General features: G+C 42.7%; 1 protein-coding gene across 1 annotated transcript in view; it reads right to left on the bottom strand.

Annotated features, from left to right (window-relative positions):
* The window catches only part of LOC138516152 (bifunctional heparan sulfate N-deacetylase/N-sulfotransferase 3), a 758026-nt gene that overhangs the window by 711801 nt on the left and 27591 nt on the right, over window positions 1–18634 (bottom strand). Inside the window, exon 2 of the mRNA XM_069631061.1 lies at window positions 814–1935. Coding sequence (XP_069487162.1) covers window positions 814–1794 — 981 coding nt within the window. The 5' untranslated portion in view covers window positions 1795–1935. The remainder of the gene's footprint in view (window positions 1–813; window positions 1936–18634) is intronic.

Below are 18634 nucleotides of genomic sequence, written 5' to 3' on the forward strand. Positions count from 1 at the left end.
TTGAACCCCAAATGGTTCTCTTTACAGGCAACATGTTGTGCCTTGTGATGGAAAGGAGATGAACTTCTGCTGGTTGCCTAGGACCAAAGGTTGTCTTTGCGGTGCATGTGTGGCTTTTTTGGGGTTGGGGTGCATTTAAACCTCGGTCTGCTTTTCCTTACAGCAAATACAAAGAACAATGCATGCCATCCTGGCTCTCATCATATGTCCGTACAAAGAAAAAAAAAAGATTTGGAAATCTTTTGAAGTAACTAGAATAAATGTTCTCTATTATGCAGAGCACATAGCTGCAATCAGCCACACTGGGATAGCAGGATGTGATAGAAACTGAACACGTATGTATCTGACATAGCATGACTGACTGGTGCATGCTCCTTTGTGACTCCTCGTTCACCCAAACAACATAACTTGAACACATTCAATACATAGCTTATTTCCTGCTGGTGCATAATGAATTATTAACAGCATCAAAGTTGAATCTCTGCTGTTAAGCCGGTTCATATTACGCCATCGTCTGCTTGATTGTGCAACGCAGTAAGTCGGTCCAGAGTACCTCACTGCTTCGAGCCCTACCAATGTCATTTAAGTGTTTTATAAAACATAACATAACATTCATTGGGCTTTTTTATATGCAGGCATGCAGCTCCTTTGCATTTCTTTTCTCTGTTTTCTCCAGGGTGCCAAAGGCAGATACTTGCCTTAATCTACTCAGAGATTCCCCTGCCCACAGCCTGTGCCGTCTCTCTTTGGACTGAAAACAATTATCTACAATATCAATAAGTCTTTGAATTGGAACACAAATGTAGCACTTACCTTCACATCATTGACGTTCATTCTTGTTCCCTCCTTCCCCACAAAGATGTCGTCAATATCCACAAGCATGTACCGATCAAGAGACAGGGCAAGCTTCTTCCTTGTCAAGAACGAGATTGCGTCTATAAATATCAGCTTGTGCAACCAAAAGTTCAAGTTGTTTCCAAAGAGAACACGTTGAATCCCATCGTGAAGTCCGACATCGTGAACAATGGTGGCGTGGACGCCGGCTTTAGGGATGGGAAGGGGGAGGCTTTCTGAGGGCTTTACGTTTGCAAATATCACGGGTTGATACGCAGAATGGTTGATCTGGAAAACCGTCCAGTCATTGCCCGGTAAGGGGCTCCTGTCCATCTTGGAGGCTTTGGTGATATGAAGCAATGGGGAGTGGGGGTTAATGCAGCAGTTCTTGATGCCCACGTTGCTGTGGAGAGAATATGGAAAGCCTTTGATCTGTGAGCTCTGCGCACTGTTCTCGCTGCTCTTGTGGAATCCGATGACACCGACACCAAACTGAAGGCAGTAATTATCCATGATTTCTTTGTTCCAAGGATCCATATTGGCATACTTGAGCATATTTTCAAAAATAATGAGGGTATATCTTCCTTTGTGTTTCTCAGTTAGGATCAGTGGATCCCCTTTCCCAGATGCGATCTCTGTATGATACAGGAACCGACTGGATTCCAGGATTGCTATAATGTCTTGGCCAAGCTGTGAGTACTGACTCTCGATAAACACCAGAACCACGGGGTCAGTCCTAGATGAAGCAGTGGGTTTTACCATGCTGATATCCACGAGCTTGTAGGGCAATAGCGGGAGATCCCCACAATCCACTTCTGACGAGACCTCTGGGATCTCATTGTCCTGCTTGTATCCACTGTATAGATAGTACGCTGAAATAACAATGCTCACCATGCAGAAGGTGGCAAGCAAGAGAATGGTCCTCTGGAAGTGTCTGTGAGGTTTCATGATAAAACTCATGCTGTGCTCTCAGCTGCAATGTTTCCCAATCGTAGAAAGGTCAAATGTGTCTCTAGTAACTTCTTCCAGTTCTGCATTTGCGGCTTATGTCACCATCGCAGCACATCTATGCCTCTTCATTCGAGTCAGAGAAGGTGAGATCTGGAAGACAAAACAGGTGATTTAACGTTTGTTGTATGTATATGACAAGCAAAGCAACATCTTCACTTAGAAGCAAACATCTTGCCTCCACTTGAACTGCATAGTAATACGGGCGTCAAACATACCATGGAGCATACATCTTGAAGAAGACTTATGGACATCGACCCAACTTCCAATGTATGTGTGCAGATGGTGTATGGTAAAACATTCTTATCATTCATTATCTGTGGTGAGAATGGACAACTAACCATTAGCAAGGAAGAAGTGCTTGGATCTAGGGAATTTCCTCTGCTTTAGAAGGATGTACATTATCATTGCGAATTCCAAAAAGCTCGAATAACAAAATAGCAAAGCTCACTTTCCTGCATTTAGAAATTCGAGCTTTTTGGAAACAGCACAGTTGTCCCCCGCTTTCTCTTGCATATATGTAGAGGACACCGCCACAAACCCTGAACGTGAAAATACATGGGGAGCTGGGGGGACCCCTGCAACTCCCGCTCACCCAGTTTAGTATTTTCCTATGCCGAATGCGACCAACACTCGCATTCAGCAAATTATATTCAATCTTTTGGTGCAAACCACTTTAGAGTAGTCAATCCTTTCCAAATTACTTCCAGTTGGCCATGGTGCGCACAAAACACAATCAAGAGCATATTGTAAATTCAGTGGTAAACACTAGGGACCAATAAGCCAAATTCCTAGTCTCCAAAAGAAGACTGCAGCATACAGCGCATATTGCAAATTCAACGGTAAACATTAGGGACCAATGAGCCCAATTCGTAGTCTCCAAAAGAAGACTGCAGTATTTAAAATACGTGCCGCATGCGCTTTGAGAGAATGGAGTGTAGCCACTCCAAGATGGCTGCTTTCAGCATCCTAACCCCAGCTAACCTTCCCTGACACGGAAATTCTTTCTAGCATCCGTCTCTGCCATTGAAACACAGACGCGGGGAACCAGACTGGTTTGCCGGTCTGATGCTCTACCGTCTGGGTGAAACGTGTATGCCAGGTAGGAACATAAGGATTCTTACAGTAAAATATGTGGGTTTTAGGCAGCGGGGAGTGGCTGACTGCTTTATTCACAGATCACTGCTAGTCTCAGGAGGCTGAGGAAAAGCAGTTCTCTTGTGAAAACGGGCAGTTCCCGCTTAGACACTCATGTGCGGGTGAATTGAACCACTTGCCAGTTGACAATTACTGGTGTGATTTTGTTATGGAGCCCAGGGAGATTGATTAGTGGGTTTTGCATTACTGTAAGTGCTTTCACCGTAGGGATAGGATCTACCAGTTGAAAGGTGGATGTCAGCTTTATAAAGCAGAAGCGTTCTGAATATGTGAGTTCACTTTACCTTATCAGTTTGGATACTTATCCAGCTATATCCTTAACTTGCCGATGTTAATGAATTTAAGGAAGTAACAGATTAACAGCCTTGAGAAAGGAACAGTTGGTTCCGAAACGTGTCAGCAAGCTCTGATTGTTCACCATTGAGGTTAATCAAAATTGACATTCCATGTTAAATCTGTTTGATGAAGATGCATGATCGAGTTTCTGATGTTTTCATTTTACTTTATGTATAATTTTATAAAAAATTGTGATTGACACTTTACGCATTTAATGTCATTTTGTCTATGAGTAAAACCAGGATTGTATTTACTCTAATATGTGAGTATTTTTTTTTTCTATTGAATGTATGAAATATCTTTCTGCACACCACATTCACATGTTTTGTTATAAACAAATCAGTTATATTAATTAAGTTAGATTGAGTTTGTTTGACCCAGAGGAGTGCATACAGGTTCGCCAGTTGGCAAAGGCTGGATTGTGTTTTGTTTAGTCTATGTTGTAGTCCCAGTAGGTCAGGGGGCACCACCCGATTGCACCTGAAACTTTATAAATATATACATTTGTAAAAGATTGATTTTTTAAACATTTCAATTCTTGTAGCGAGCGACTTAGTATCACCTTGATGGACCTTCCATTTGTTTCCATCATGTCTGTGCACAGCCTGCATATTTCACTTACCCATGTCTCTGTGAGGTAAACCTATGTGCCATCCTTGCATGTTTATGTTTGACAGGGTGTCCTGTTGCATGTAGCAGACTTTAGGACCATCCATTTCCTGCACAGTCTGGTTACATCTTAAACATGTTTGTACATTTGGCGGGTTTAAAACACCTTAGGTTTTTGGAAAAGCAACTTCTCTTTCTACCTAATTCCAACAAGCCTCTCTCTAGAAATAGAGCTGAATGGGGGTGACGGCCCAGGGGAAGTAAGGAAGGGATTATTTGTAGTTGGGGCTGTAAGAAATGGAAGAGTAGTTACAAAGAAAAAAGAAAAAGGGAAAGTGGGAAAAGAAGATATGGCAAGGAAGAATAATGGGCGCAGCAAAGCCTTTATGCGGGTGTACGGAGAAAGAAGGCAGTGAATAAGGGCTACTGAGGTGGCATATATAGATAGAGGTGAGAAAGCAAAAAGGTTAGAGCAGAGGGGGAAGTACAGAGTTATCCCCCATTATCTTTTTTAATGTCACTGCTGACACCATCAACAAAGGTAAGGAAACTCTTGCAACTTGTATTCACTCCTTATAAGGATCCTTGTGTGTCATCCTGATTGAACCTTTTAGCTGAAATGTTTTCAATTAGGGTGACCTGGACAAGGTGACCACAAATTCAAAGTAGTATTTCGGTAGTTAACTTGATGTGCAGAAATCGCACGTAGCTCAATGGCAGGAAGGACGTGATCAGGGCTTCCTGCTCTAGCTCCTGAGTGTGGCCCTATGAGTCTTGACCACTTTGAAAGGGATCCCTCTCCCCTCCACCCCCCTCTCTGTGATACCTGGGAGTCAAGATTGTGGATAACTTTCTGCCCTTTATTAAAAGCGTGGTTAAAGCTTGTTTTTAACACATTGAGGAGTATTTCACTTGTCATGACCATGTCACGGGTTTTGCCCTTGTCTCAACTGCTGCAATCCGGGATTGCAATGCATTATATGGTGCCTTGCCTATAAACATGGCCAAAATTATTCTACAGCAAGTGCATGATTTAGCTGCCCGCCAATTCATGATGCAGACATTTCAGGTTCATGTTAAACCTGCTCTTCACTGGTGACGTATGTTAGAAACACGTGCTATGCATGAGGTTGTATGCCTAGCACACAAGTACATCTTAAATATCCTGCCTCTCTGGACATCAGACCTATCAGATGTACTCCGATCGCTATGCTACGATAGTCGTCTGCCGAAATGCTTGTGGTGCCAACCACTAGGCTGTCCTATAGGGTGGGTGGTTGTTGATCGTTCAGATGCCGGGCTGCCCACCTCTGGAGCCCACCGCTGGGTTACATCAGAAAGACGGTTGATCTGTGTCACTTTAGGAAATACATGAATGCCTGCCTGTAATCTCAGTGTTTAAACAACTGGTGCAGTCCTTTTTCTGTTACTAAACCCTACCTAAAGGCACTTTGCAAAGTTCGAACTTGCCACAGCGCCCAGATGCAAGTAAGAGTGAAAACTATGAAAAGTAAGAAAATATGGATCAGCAATTAAACATATTTTTTTAATTAACCTTTTTATAAAATTTCATAGAATGTTTGCAGTATTGATTCCTATAGACCCATTTCATGCGTCTAAAATACCTATGCCTCCTGCTCAAGTTTCGAACTCTTTGATTGACTAGCCTTCATTGCCAGTTCCTCTGAATTTCCTGTTTCTGCATTCACTTGTCTTTCTGCCGAGCATCTTTTTCTCTGCTTTTCTGACATTCTTCCTTCACTTTCTCCTGCCCCTCCTTCCATTGCTTCTTTCTGAAACCACAATCTTTGTCGATCTGATGCGACCTTTTCCTGGCGATATTATTTACGGCGACCATATATATGGGGATAATATTACCTGATACCTCTTTTACTCTGTTAAAGTACATTCTTTTTTCATTCTCTTGAGTTTTCGTTCCTTCATCCTAATTCTTCTTCCTCTCTTCTCTCTTTTGCTATGTCTTCTACACTGGATTCCCCCTGTCCTTTCTCTTCTTTGTGCTGTCTCGTGAACCTCCTCCACCATATCCCAGATCCTCCTTGCATTCTCCTTGGAGACGGTTATGTACCCTGGAAAGGTGCTGGAAAAATATCTCACTTTCTTTGGGATCAAACTTCACTCTTCCACCTTCATGCTTCTTTCGCTCTTGGGCTATTTTGTGTTAGAAGATTTTACTTTCAATCTCTAATTTGTACTCTTTCACCTTATCTTTATTTCTATCCTCCCTTCTTAATAATCTTCTGGCTCCTCACCCTCCTCACCCCTTTTTGGACTCTTCTCTACCTACTTCTGATGTTGCTTCCTGCTTCACACCTACATTCGACAATATGTGTCTGCTTTTTCCCACAGCCTCCCCTCTCCATCTTCCCCTTCGTCATCTTCTATTTCTCGTTCCTTTTTGCACCCCTTTCTGAAAACCTGAAACGTGCTTCAAGGGACAGTGCTGCTCACTGGACGATGTTCCACCAGCTATGATTCCTCTAATATACATTAGGCCTAATTCACGAAAAGTGTTTTGAAAAATGTTTTGTGAATCAGGCCCATTTACTTTCACTCTTAACAGACTTCTCTTTTTAATTCCTCAACTTCCACTGGTTTATTTCTGTCCTCTTTTGATCATGCCAATATTCTTCCTATCCTACTCTTGATTCCTTCCTTCCATCTTTCCACCGAGAACATGCTGTCAATTAAGAGCTGTCTCCTCATCTGGAACCTAAGTCTCTTCTGCTCCATCTTCTCTTCAATCATCAGGGTTTATCCTGCTCACCCTATAGAAACAGCTTTCTTGCAAGTCACAAATGTTCTCGCTTCTTCTCGTAACTGTACATTCTTCCCTTCCTATTATCTTTGATGCTTCTGCTGCTTTTGACACAGTGGCTCATTCTATTCTCTGCTCCTCTCTTTCTGTTCCTGGTGTGCATGAACGTGTTCCGTCCTGACTCTGGTATTTACCACAAGGTTCGACTCTTGGCCGCTTACTCTTTTATTTGGACAGTAGTTCTCTTTTTTCTTTGAGTAATTCATGTGTCTTTCATTTCCACTTTGAAGCTGATGATTCTCAGATCTTTTTCTCATTGTTCCCCTTTTCTGATCATCTTCATTCTTCTCTCTCTGTCTTTCAGCTGCCATGCTATGGATGCTTGCTCAGACTCTCCATCTTAATCCTTCTAAACTCAGATTCTTATCTTCCCTGCCCCCTTCAATTAGGATTGCTCCTCTCCTGCGTATATCTCTTGCTGCCCTAAGTCACTCCTTCATCTTCTGCTTATGATCTTGGTGTCATTTCTAATTCCTGACATTGACTCTAAAATAACATTTCTCCCCCAGTCCTGGCCTGTCATTTCGAACTCTATGTTATTCATAGAATGTGCTCATTGTTGCCTTTTCTGTTACTAAAACTCTTCTTCTCAATTTGGTGTCTCATGCATTGACTGTTGTTCTTCTCTCTTCCGAGGCCTTCCGCGTCCTCTTGAGTCTATCATGAATTCTACTGTTTGGCTTCTTTGCTTTCTCTCCAGCACTCTCCTATTTCTCCACCTCTCACTGCATTTTGGTGGCTTTCCTTTGCAGCCAGCTCGTTTTGTTAATGTTTCCTGTGTCGTGCTCCCTCGTATCCTTGTTCTCTGCTGCTGTCTAGAGTCTTCACTGTACTCTTTGTTCTTTTTCTTTGTTTCTTTTGGCTGTTCCTTGCGCCTCTTGTGCTCAATCTTGACTTCATTCTTTTGTGCTTCTTGCTGCCAAAATCTGTGATGCTCTTCCCATCTCTATGCTCCGCGTCTTCTCTTTTGTCTTTTTACTCCTTACTAATAGGGCGTCTACAAGCCACTCTGTGAATATAACCTCTTGTGTATCAATGGTATTTGTTATCACCTATTAATATCTTGCCAGTTAGGCCAACATTTGATGCAGAGTTTTGGCAAAAAGTGCGATATAAACCCAAATAAGTAAATAAATAAATAGTAGTGGCATAGAAGAAATAAAAACTATTGGAATTCACCATTTAAATAAAATAATAATTACCTTTCATAGCACAGAACTGCAATGTCACTGCGAACAGGCTTGTCACTGCTTAACCAAACCAACAATTCAATGCATGAACACATGAATATATACATTTGTGCCTTGAAGCGGTTTTTGTCGGAATGTAGTGACTTACACCAATAAACAAACAAATCCTTGATAATATGAATTTATCAAGTGGCGATACCTGCCCTGCAGCTGAGCGTCTAATTTTCTGATCAGGGTTTCAAAGGGTAGTGATAAATTGTACCATTTGGTAAACCTCAGTAATCAGTGAATAACGCGATGTCTTTTTCAATTCCCAAATCTGACATACTGCATTACAGATATGATGCAAAAAGCAAGAGACGAACATGTATTAACATGAAGGTGCTCCCTCCCTCATGCTGCGTGCCCCGCTTAATCTGTCTAAAAGAGAATCTGCTTTCTCCGCTTCCCACTCCCCACTCCTACTATTAGTCCTAATTTCAAAAAGTCACCCAACACCACCATTCGTATTCTTGTTAAGCTGATGTTTATCGCTGGCTCTCACAAGATGCACGTGAAAGATGTAAGGTATCATAGACAGGCGGGCACACTATAGGAGTGCCAGGTGTGCCATGAGTCTTTCACAACACACAACTCTTGTACTCTTAACTTGGACATGTTTGTGAAGCCGGGCTATGGTGAGGGATGTTTTGAGGCCTGTGGCTGTGCATTCTTCTGTGAGGAGATTCGCCCAGTCCATACTTTTCAATGTTTGGGGCTAACCCAGTAGTTTGCCCAGAGGCCGGGGGCAATGCAATGTGAACCAGTCCAATTAATGTGGTAAATGTGATGCGATGGTGTGTGCATGTGCCAGATCTAGCACGCTGTGGTGCTGTGTTGTGCATGTGCCAGATCTAGTACGCTGTGGTGCTGTGTAAGCTCTGTGCTATTTTCCTCTTGTTCGCACGTTTCTCAAGTGCCACCAAAGAGGAGCTCTGTAATTCCCCAGCATTCTGCCCCTCTGTGCTAGTGTAAAAGGAAAGGAGAAGGGGCAGTGGCGGCTACTTCCCTGGTCTCTTTCATTTGTCTAAGGCCTACTTCAGCTGAATTGCTCTCCTGGAGAACTTCTCCAATGTGCTCCCTAATTCCTGTGTGGATTGTATGCAAAGTGTCTTTGTATTGAGTTGGTAATAAAAAAAGTACAGGAAGTGGGCACCACTTTAATAGTATATCATATATACAGGTAAAGCAAAAGCTGTTTAAGGTGCAGATCAGCAACCACAATACACATGTGGCGAGAATACTCTTAGAGAAACACTGGGGGAAACTTCCTCAGGTCTGACTGCACACTTGAATGCGTAGGAAAATGCAGAACAAGTATTGAATACACTTCTTGACAAATGATATCAGTACACAAAACAAAGTATCATTTTAGTGGTGCCCTTAGAGACAGTGGGCCTCATTCTAAGTCCGGCAGGAACCGTGCCGGTAATACTTACAGGTTGCCGTCGTACTTGAGAATTTTACAGGCGCATGGCTTGCCGGTAACAGCGGGGGATTCTAACCCTGCTGGTCCAGAAAGTCATGCGCCGGTAAATGAAATTCCCCATTCCCATTGAGTTCCATAGGACTCAATGGGAATGGGGAACACGGAAGCACCAGCACTGTTTATAACCGTGCCAGTGCTTCCTTGAAAGTCTGCCTACTGTGGCCGCTGTGCCCGGCGGGGTCAAACCTGCCAAGTTCACGTCTGTCTCTAAGCAACTGTTTAAGATAAGATATATAAAGGAGGACCACAAAAAATGATACTTGGTTTTGTGTCTTGATATCATTTGACAAGAAGTGTATTTATTCGTTTTTCGGCATTTTTCTATGTGTGCGGTCAGACCTGATGAAATCAATCTGTTAATAGTTATGTTCCCTGCTCTGGTCAAGGTACAGTGCGTCGAGTGACCTGAGAGAGGCACAGGTTCCTTTGTGCGGCTGTGTGTGAGAGGAGGAAGGTGTGTAATGTCACAGCTGGGATGATGAGTGGAGCCCTGGGCGCTTGTCACGTGTGAGTGTTCAGAGAGTGTCAGCTAACCCTGTAAGCTTGCCCTGGGAGGGTGGACCAGTGGGAGCTCCTTCTATTTACCTGGTCTGTGATGTACCTGAAGGCTCAACCTGATTAAGTAAAGGAAGACGTAACATGTACCTGATCGCCTGCAGCCTCGTTCTTGTTTACAGTGGCCTGCATGCCTGACATGAAGTTCCAGGTGGGTGGTGCGTGTGCTAGGTATCAATACCTTCCTGGATAATCTTGGGCGCAGGCATGGCCTAATATCTACACATGCATTTGCTCCCAGCAGCCATGTGGATGCAGGGCTGGGGAACGCTGTGTTTAGATATTACTAGTCCATCCACATGTGTGGGTGTTGGACTCTTCCTCGGAAATGCTTATTGTATATGTAAACCCAAAAGGAGTAGAAATGTAAAAATGTACAGCAGCGCTCATGCACAGCATGAACAGTCCTGCACAGGGCCCAGGCAGACAGGCATGTCAACGGTTTTGACCCATGTTGAATCAATAGACTGGGTAGATGTGGGGATGAGCTGTCGCCGCCCATTATTCTATCCCAGAACAAACTAAATCAATAGACTGGGTGGATGTGGGGATGAGCTATCGCCGCCCACATTCACGCAAGAATAGGAGAACTGCGCAGTTGGCACGAGACCACTCCAAAGATACAACCTTCTTGTGGGGGGTTCCACATCACCACTCTACTGTAAGGATGCCATCAAAACAATGTTAAGCAAGGGTCCTATACTGTCAAGCAAAAGACCATTCTATTGAAATGCAGTAATTCAAGACAACTCAAAAATGGATGCAGTACCGACAAATTCCCCAAGGTGGCGCTAGCGGTCTAAACTCTGACAGGGAAACTGTATTTAGGAGTTGCAAGAGGGGCAGGGACTTCAAAGCTTGTTAGTTAATTAGAAATCTTAGCCACCTGCTGTTCCCAGAGGCCAAGAGGCTGGGAAACCTTAACACCTCAGAGATTCCACACCAGGAGGCAGGATATCACATGACCCTGTTGATTGATTGAGGAGAGACTTCCAGGCAGCCTGCTGGAGCCCACACAAAAGGCTCTTTCTGTTGAATGGGGTATGTTAATTTTAAGTGTTTCCTGTCAACAGCCCTCTGCCAGCAAGGAGAGACATGTGATCACTGACCCACCCAGACTCCTGGAGGCGGACCCAAACACTTGGGGGAGTTGAATTGCAACAAATATATATTTTATAGAAACAGTGATAATTTATTGTAACCAAATGACAGGAATGTACACCTTTGAGAGTCTTAGTTTGAAAAATGCCCTCACGATTTGAGTCCAAACTCCAATTTGTACCATGTTCTGGGGCAAAACCCCGCTAATTATGATTATTGTAGACAATGGGTTTAAGCTAGAGACATGGAAAGTTACTGGGATATATGTGGAAGGGAAATGTACCTTTGTATAATTTTTGATGAAAAACCAATGTTGAAAAACCCACTAAAATCGAAAATAAGTTGCCATTTTTGAATGCAAGCTCCTAGAAACGCCAGAGTCGGGACAGGGACTATCTTTAGTAATATATGATGTGTGTGTGTGATGTCAAACAACTGTGTACCTGGGAAATATGTATTTCGATCAGGAATAGATTTGTGTGCACATTGACTAGGGGAGTGTCATTTCTGCAGGTCATAAAAATGACATCACTCTGACATCCCTTCCCAAATCAGGGACCAAAGAATCTATTGACCTATCAAATCAAAAGAGGGGCAGGCTTAGGGATGCTAGCCTCTCCACCCACTTTTTAAAACACATAAAAAGAGACTGCTGGGACAGGTAGGGAGATTCAATTCCATTTGCTGCGGAGCATGCTGACCGACGACTTCACATCCAGAGATCCAGACTTCAAATCCATCAATCTCCAGAACCTGTAGCAGAAATTAACTCCAGAATTTGTAGCAGAGAGGCCTGAATCCACCAGCTGAATCCTCTTCAGGAGGCCTCAAAACCAACCAAACTATTCAACAGCCGGGCAAGCTGTTTGAATTTTGCCAAGAATTTTTGCAAGAACCTGTAGCAGTATCCAGAAAGCAGTGCTGTATCCGGAACCCGAGAGAACCACAAACCAGACCGTTGTGAGCAAATCCGGTGCTTGACAGACCCAGAGAGCAGAGCTGACCCAGATAGCCGGGACTTCAGAACCACCCGCCGGAAGTCCCGTCCAACCTGACCAGACCGTGACGAGGCCTATTTCAAATTGATATTGTGAGTACCTAGCAGAACTGTGCAGAACCAATCTTTTAGTTAAAATAATCTAATCCAAACTATTTTAACTTAAGTAGAACAGCCTCCTAGAAATCGTGTCATCTGTCATTTTTAAAGCTGCACAACTGTCACCTGTCAATTCTGCAGCTGCAAGCTGTCACCTGTCATTTTGAGTTTTACTTTAAATCCGAAAATCTACCTTTATTAAATCGTCTGTATCTCTGGAACCGTTTGGGCTAGGAACGAAATTTACCGCAATTTTCGATTTTGGCTCAATTTCTCCACTTGTCAAAAAAGCAGCTCCATTCTTTCTTTTGTTAAAATCCATTTGCAACTTGGTAATAACTCATAGAGCATTGCTAAAGTGAGCCTGAACTAATACCAACACGCATCTCCCACTCACCCTGAATCTCTAGAGGGAATTAAAATCAGTTGGCACATTTTCCCATCCATTGCCATCACATTTAAAAAGCATTTTGGGCCTGTGTTTCAAACTCCTACCTGTTTCCTCTAAGCTTGCTGGGGGGGAACTGAATTTCGTATTGTATTTGAGTGCATTCCTGAGAACTGTGTGCTCCTCTTTCCATCTCCTTCCATTTCTTACATTGCATAGGGGGGGGGGTGAATTTCCAGAGAAAAAGTGATTATCTTATCTTTTGCTAAAATCATATGAAGTATTTCTGTACTGCATTTTATTCCTCATTGCATTTCCTTGAAACCATAAAGCATTTTCAGCTACCTCATCCTCTATACTACTCCTAAGTAATCAAGTGTACCACTGTAACATTACCCATTGTGGATCCACATCATATGTCTCAGTGTACTATCAGATATTAATATATTATAAAAGTGTGATAGATATATATAGTTGAATTGTCCGAATAAACCTTTTACTTTGCAAAACAAACCTACTTCTTGGCTCAGTGGGGTCAGGGAGATTCTAAGAGGGGGTGTTATACAAAGGTTGTCATCCAGAGTACTGAACTGGATATAAAAGTACATCAATAAGGGTTTTCCTCAGCATCCCAGACTAGGCATTGACTTAGCTGTAGTGTTGATTGAATATCGCTTACAGGCATTCTATGCACGTGGCTCGCACCTGGTCAGACCAGTAGAAAGGGGGAGACATCACGTGCACGCGTGATGATTGTAGTTCACCATGAATCCCGGTGTGTTCTCATAGTTGCTGCCCAGACCTTGCCCCTGAACTGGCAGGATGTGTGCCTAGCACACAATGAGAGCACGTGCGAAATGTGTGCATATGCACAAAAAAATCATCTGTGACTCAAAGTCGGCACAAATTGCTACAAATGTCCAACGTACATCTAAAATGTGCGTATTGGAAATATCTAAAATGAACAGTGATTATTCTCATCCACAGGGAAATGCAACAAACGAGCCCAAGGGAAATAGAAATCTCTCTCGGACCCACAGTCACGAGAGTGTGACGCACCACTATTGAAAAATAGGGAGAGAAGTAGTTAGAAACAAACAACTACACGGCTCCACATCATGTGTGCTTAACATATCTCGAGGAAGCCTTCAAGCAGCAACCTGACATGTTGCAAGGTGAGCCGCCATCACCAGAGGGAGTAGGTCAGCCTGAGGGAACCAGAAATGACATTTAGGAAAGACGCCTGAGACGAGAATAAAAAGACACAAAAACTAGAAAAGCAGCGAGTAGCGCAGCGGCACCAGCTACCCATCCATCTTGTAATCTAATCAACACGCACAATGAGCGGGATCGGAAGCACACATGCTTTCCACAGGGGTTAGGCAAACCAGACAAAGGTATATGCTGAATTGTACAACAGCTAGCACGACACTGGGGACACAAATGAAGACAAGGAAAATGAAAAAATACAGAAATATCCAACTGCAATTGAGGCAATGCATAAAAAAGATGCTAATGATTCTGGTACTGCCTGGTAATGATATTCCAGACACAGAGAAGGGAAGAGGATGGCGGAACATTCCGAAGGGAGGGCACATCAAATGCTGTCTATTGTAGTCAAATATATTCAATCCATTTGGATTGGCCTCCAAACTCATATAAAAAAAGTCAACCTAGCTAAAAACCAAATATAAATCGTAATATGAGAAGGCCACATTTTGCACTGTAAATAATTAGATCAGTATTAGGATGCAACTGATAAAAGGGAACAGAGCAAAAGCATAAGGCATACAAACACCACAGTCTACGATAGGTGGGCACCTTCCCCAAAGGATAATACCAACATCAGACGCCCCTGGAGCAGGGAAGGGCAAACAGTGGGCAACGCCAACCAGCTCAAAGGTGGAAATCTGATGCCCAGGCGTTACAGGAACACAGAAAATGAGAAGCATAACGAAGAAGAAATGACAATTATAGGAAAAGAGAAGCAAACCGAAGAAGAACATGACAAAGCAGCTGTGTACAAAGATAAAAAAAGAGAGGCAAACTGAAGAAAAATATGGCAAAGCAGCTGTGGCCACAGATAAGCAAAGAGAAGCAAACCGAAGAAGTTCATGACAAAGCATATGTGCACAAAGATAGAAAAAGAGAAGCAACCTGAGGAGAATAGGACAAAGCAGCTGTGGACAAACAGAGAAAAAGAGAAGCAAACCGAGGAAGAATAGGATAAAATAGCTGTGAGCACAGATAAAAAAGGAGAAACAAATCGAGGAAGAATAGGACAAGCAGCTGTGTGCTCAGATTTAAAAAAAGGAGCAAACTGATGACTAATATGACAAAGCAGCTGTGGATAAAGAAACAAAAAGAGAAGCAAATCGAGGAAGAACATGACAAAGCAGCTGTGGAAAAAGAGAGAAAAACAGAAGCAAACCGAGGAAGAACATGACAAAGCAGGTGTTGAAAAAGATAGAAAAAGAGAAACAAACCAAAGAAGAATATGACAAAGTAGATGTGGACAAACGTAGAAAAAGAGGAGCAAACCGAAGAGATCATGGCAAAGCACGTATGGACAAAGATAGAAGAAGAGAAGCAAACCGAAGAAGAATATGACAAAGCAGTTGTGGACGAAGATATTAAAAGAGAAACAACCTGAAGAAAAATATGGCAAAGCAGCTGTGGACAAAGATAGAAAAAGAGAAGCAAACCGAGGAAGAATATGACAAAGCAGCTGTGGACAAAAACAGAAAAAAAGAAGAATGCCAAAGAATATGACAAAGCAGCTCTGGACAAAGATAGAAAAATAGATGCAAATCAAAGAGAACATGACAAAGCAGCTATGGAAAAATATAGAATATGAGAAGCAAACTGAAGAGAACATGATGAGGCAGCTGTGGACAAAGCTAGAAAAAGAGAAGAAATCCAAGGCAGAATATGACAAAGCAAATGTGGCCACAGATAGAAAAAGAAAAGCAAAGCGAGGAAGATTAGGACAAAGCTGCTGTGACAAAGATAGAAACAGAGAAGCAAAACAAGGAAAATAGGACAAAGCAGCTGTGGACAAACATAGAAAAGGTGAAGCAAACCAATGAAGAAAAGAACAAAACATCTATGGTCACATATAGAAAAAGAGAAGCAAATGGAGGAAGAATATGATAAAGCAGCTGTGGCCACAGATAAAAAAGAGAAGCAAACCGAGGAATAATATGACAAAGTAGCTTTGGTTTAATAGAGAAAAAGAGGAGCAAATCGAGGTAGAACATGACAAAGCAGCTGTGGAAAAAGAGAGAAAAAGAAGCGAATCGAAGAAGAACATGACAAAGCAGGTGTATATAAAGAGAGAAAAGGAGAGGCAAAGTGAAGAAGAATATGAAAAAGCATCTGTGGACAAAGATAGAAAAAGAGAAGCAAACCGAAGAAGAACAGGACAAAGCAGTTGTGGACAAAGATATTAAAAGAAAAGCAAACCGAAGAAAACATATGACAAAGCAGCTGTGGACAAAGATTGAAAAAGAGAAGCAAACCAAGGAAGATTATAACAAAGCAGCTGTGTACAAAGATAGGAGAAGAGAAGTAAACTGGAAGCACATGACAAAGCAGCTGTGGACAAAGATGAAAAAATGGATGCAAACCAAAGGGAACATGACACAGCAGTTGTGGACAAAGATAGAAAAAGAGAAGCACACCGAATAGAACATGATGAAGCAGCTGTGGACAAAGATAGAAAAAGAGAAGCAAAACCAAGAAGAACACGAAAAGTAGCTCTGGACAAAGATAGAAAAAGAGAAGCAAACCCAGGAAGAATATGACAAAGCAGCTGTGGCAAATATAGAATACGAGATGCAAACCAAAGAGAACATGACAAAGCAGCTGTAGACAAACACAGAAAAAGAGAAGCAAACCGAGGAAAGATTTGACAAAGCAGCTGTGGACCAACATAGAAAAAGAGAAGCAAACTGAAGCACAATAAGACAAAGCAACTGTGGCAAAGATAGAAAAAGAGAAACAAACCGTAAGACAATTTGACAAAGCAGCTGTGGGCAGAGATAGAAAAAGTGACAGGAGGAAACAGGAAAATGCCATGTGGGAGGATGAGAAAGAACAATAGTGAAAATATGATAATGAATCTATTGATGCACTCTGCAGAGGAATGAAAAACAATCCCTCAATTAGGCTGTACTCTCTCCCAGCAGTAGTCCAGCATCAAAATGCTAAGAAACTCTCCTCTAAACAAGAGTACCATCAGCAACCCCAGACACGTGTTTCAGTCTTGATGGGCCTCCTCAGGAGGTTACATGTTTTAAAATCGTGGCAATAATTGACTTTTAAAGAAAGAATCGCTGCAAAAAGGCTGTGGTTTTGCTGCCGCAAACCATGTCATGGATGTGGGAGACACCGCTGCAAAGCCCGGACCCATTACACCAATTAGGGGGAGCTGGGAACACCCCTGCTCCCCTTAAATGGTATATTGGGTACACCTTTACTGGGTCAAACCACAGCATTTTTGCTGCGATTTTCTTTGCAGACAACTTTTACGCCACATTTTTATTACCGCATACCCCTCAGAGAGGTGAAGCTGACAGCCCTTGTGGGCGGGACCAGACTGATATGCAAATGGATATTTCTCCTCTGTGAAGTGTATAGTGATCTAAAACCTGGTTGAAGATCCTCCTGAGTGGAATACATTCTTACCACAGGGTATTTGACAGATGTTATACTCAGTAGAGGGGCTCCAGCACACTTGATTCGTTTGTAAAACTTGGGGTTTCACCCTAAGTAACCAAGGGTAATCCAGCCATGGACCCCTTGCTCACTATGTTTAGAGAGGCTCAGCTTCACCTGACAGAGGAAACCCAACAAGGCCAAAACGTGTGTCTGGGGTTGCTGATGATGGTCTTATTCATATGAGAGTTGCCTAGCATTTTGGGGCTGTCCTGCCCTTGTGGGTGGGACCAGACTGATATGCAAATGGACATTTCTCCTCTGTGAAGGGTTATAGACCCACCTGAGTGGAAGAAATGGTACTACCCAATTTGATGGAATATAATCGATCAATTGGTACATTTGACCGAATTCGGCCAGTACCATTCGATCGATTATAAAAAATACTGAACATGTGGAGCGCTCCCCATGTTCAGTATTTTTGGCCTTGGGGGGCTTCAGGGGTGTCCCCCGCTTCCTGAACATTGGAGGTGGGGGGACAAAAAAGAAAATGAAAAAAATGAAAAGGGGACCCTTAGCCATCAGATCCCGCCCGCGTTAGAGGGACGGAACTGACGCCACAGGGTCAGGAGAGGTGACGGACGGAGAAAAGGTAAGAAGGGGCCTGGGGGATATACTGGGGAATTGGGGGGACATGGGTTTGGTGTGTTTGGCCGCGGTAAAATCATATTCGCTGTGAAATGGACTCCGGTCAGTTTCGCCACAAACGATTCTACCACGGTCAAACAACCCAAATCCATAGAAATTCCAAAGAACAAGGTATTTGACTCATGTTAGTTCTCAGTAGAGGGGCTCCCGCACGCTTGCTATATCAGTTGCATGTATGTGCATTGCTTTGTCAATTTGGTGTTGTTGTATTTTAAAACATTTAAATGAAAGCCACAGACAAAAATAATATAGAGCATTCCAGTAAACAACAGCATGAGAAGCTACAAGCTCTATATGACAATATACAATTAATAAGCACACCCTTAGATAAGGCAGGTAATACATTAACACAAAACAAACTTGATTACCTAAAGTAAATAAAAAACCTGGTGAGATCTGCAGAGCACATATGAACGATAACGAAATCCTGAGGAAATGTACCCGGTGACACAATGTATTGAGAAACATCACAAAGAATGATATGAAACAACACTGTAATTCTATGCAATTGCTAGCCGGTAAAAAGATGAATAGGAGCAATGGGGAAAGCTGGCTAAGAATATCACGCAACACATTTATTAACTTAGATACAAGGCGACTGCGAGGACAGGGCGTGTGCAATGGC

Source organism: Ambystoma mexicanum, chromosome 6q, assembly GCF_040938575.1.
Source record: "Ambystoma mexicanum isolate Mex_15411 chromosome 6q, UKY_AmexF1_1, whole genome shotgun sequence".
Classification (NCBI taxonomy): domain Eukaryota; kingdom Metazoa; phylum Chordata; class Amphibia; order Caudata; family Ambystomatidae; genus Ambystoma; species Ambystoma mexicanum.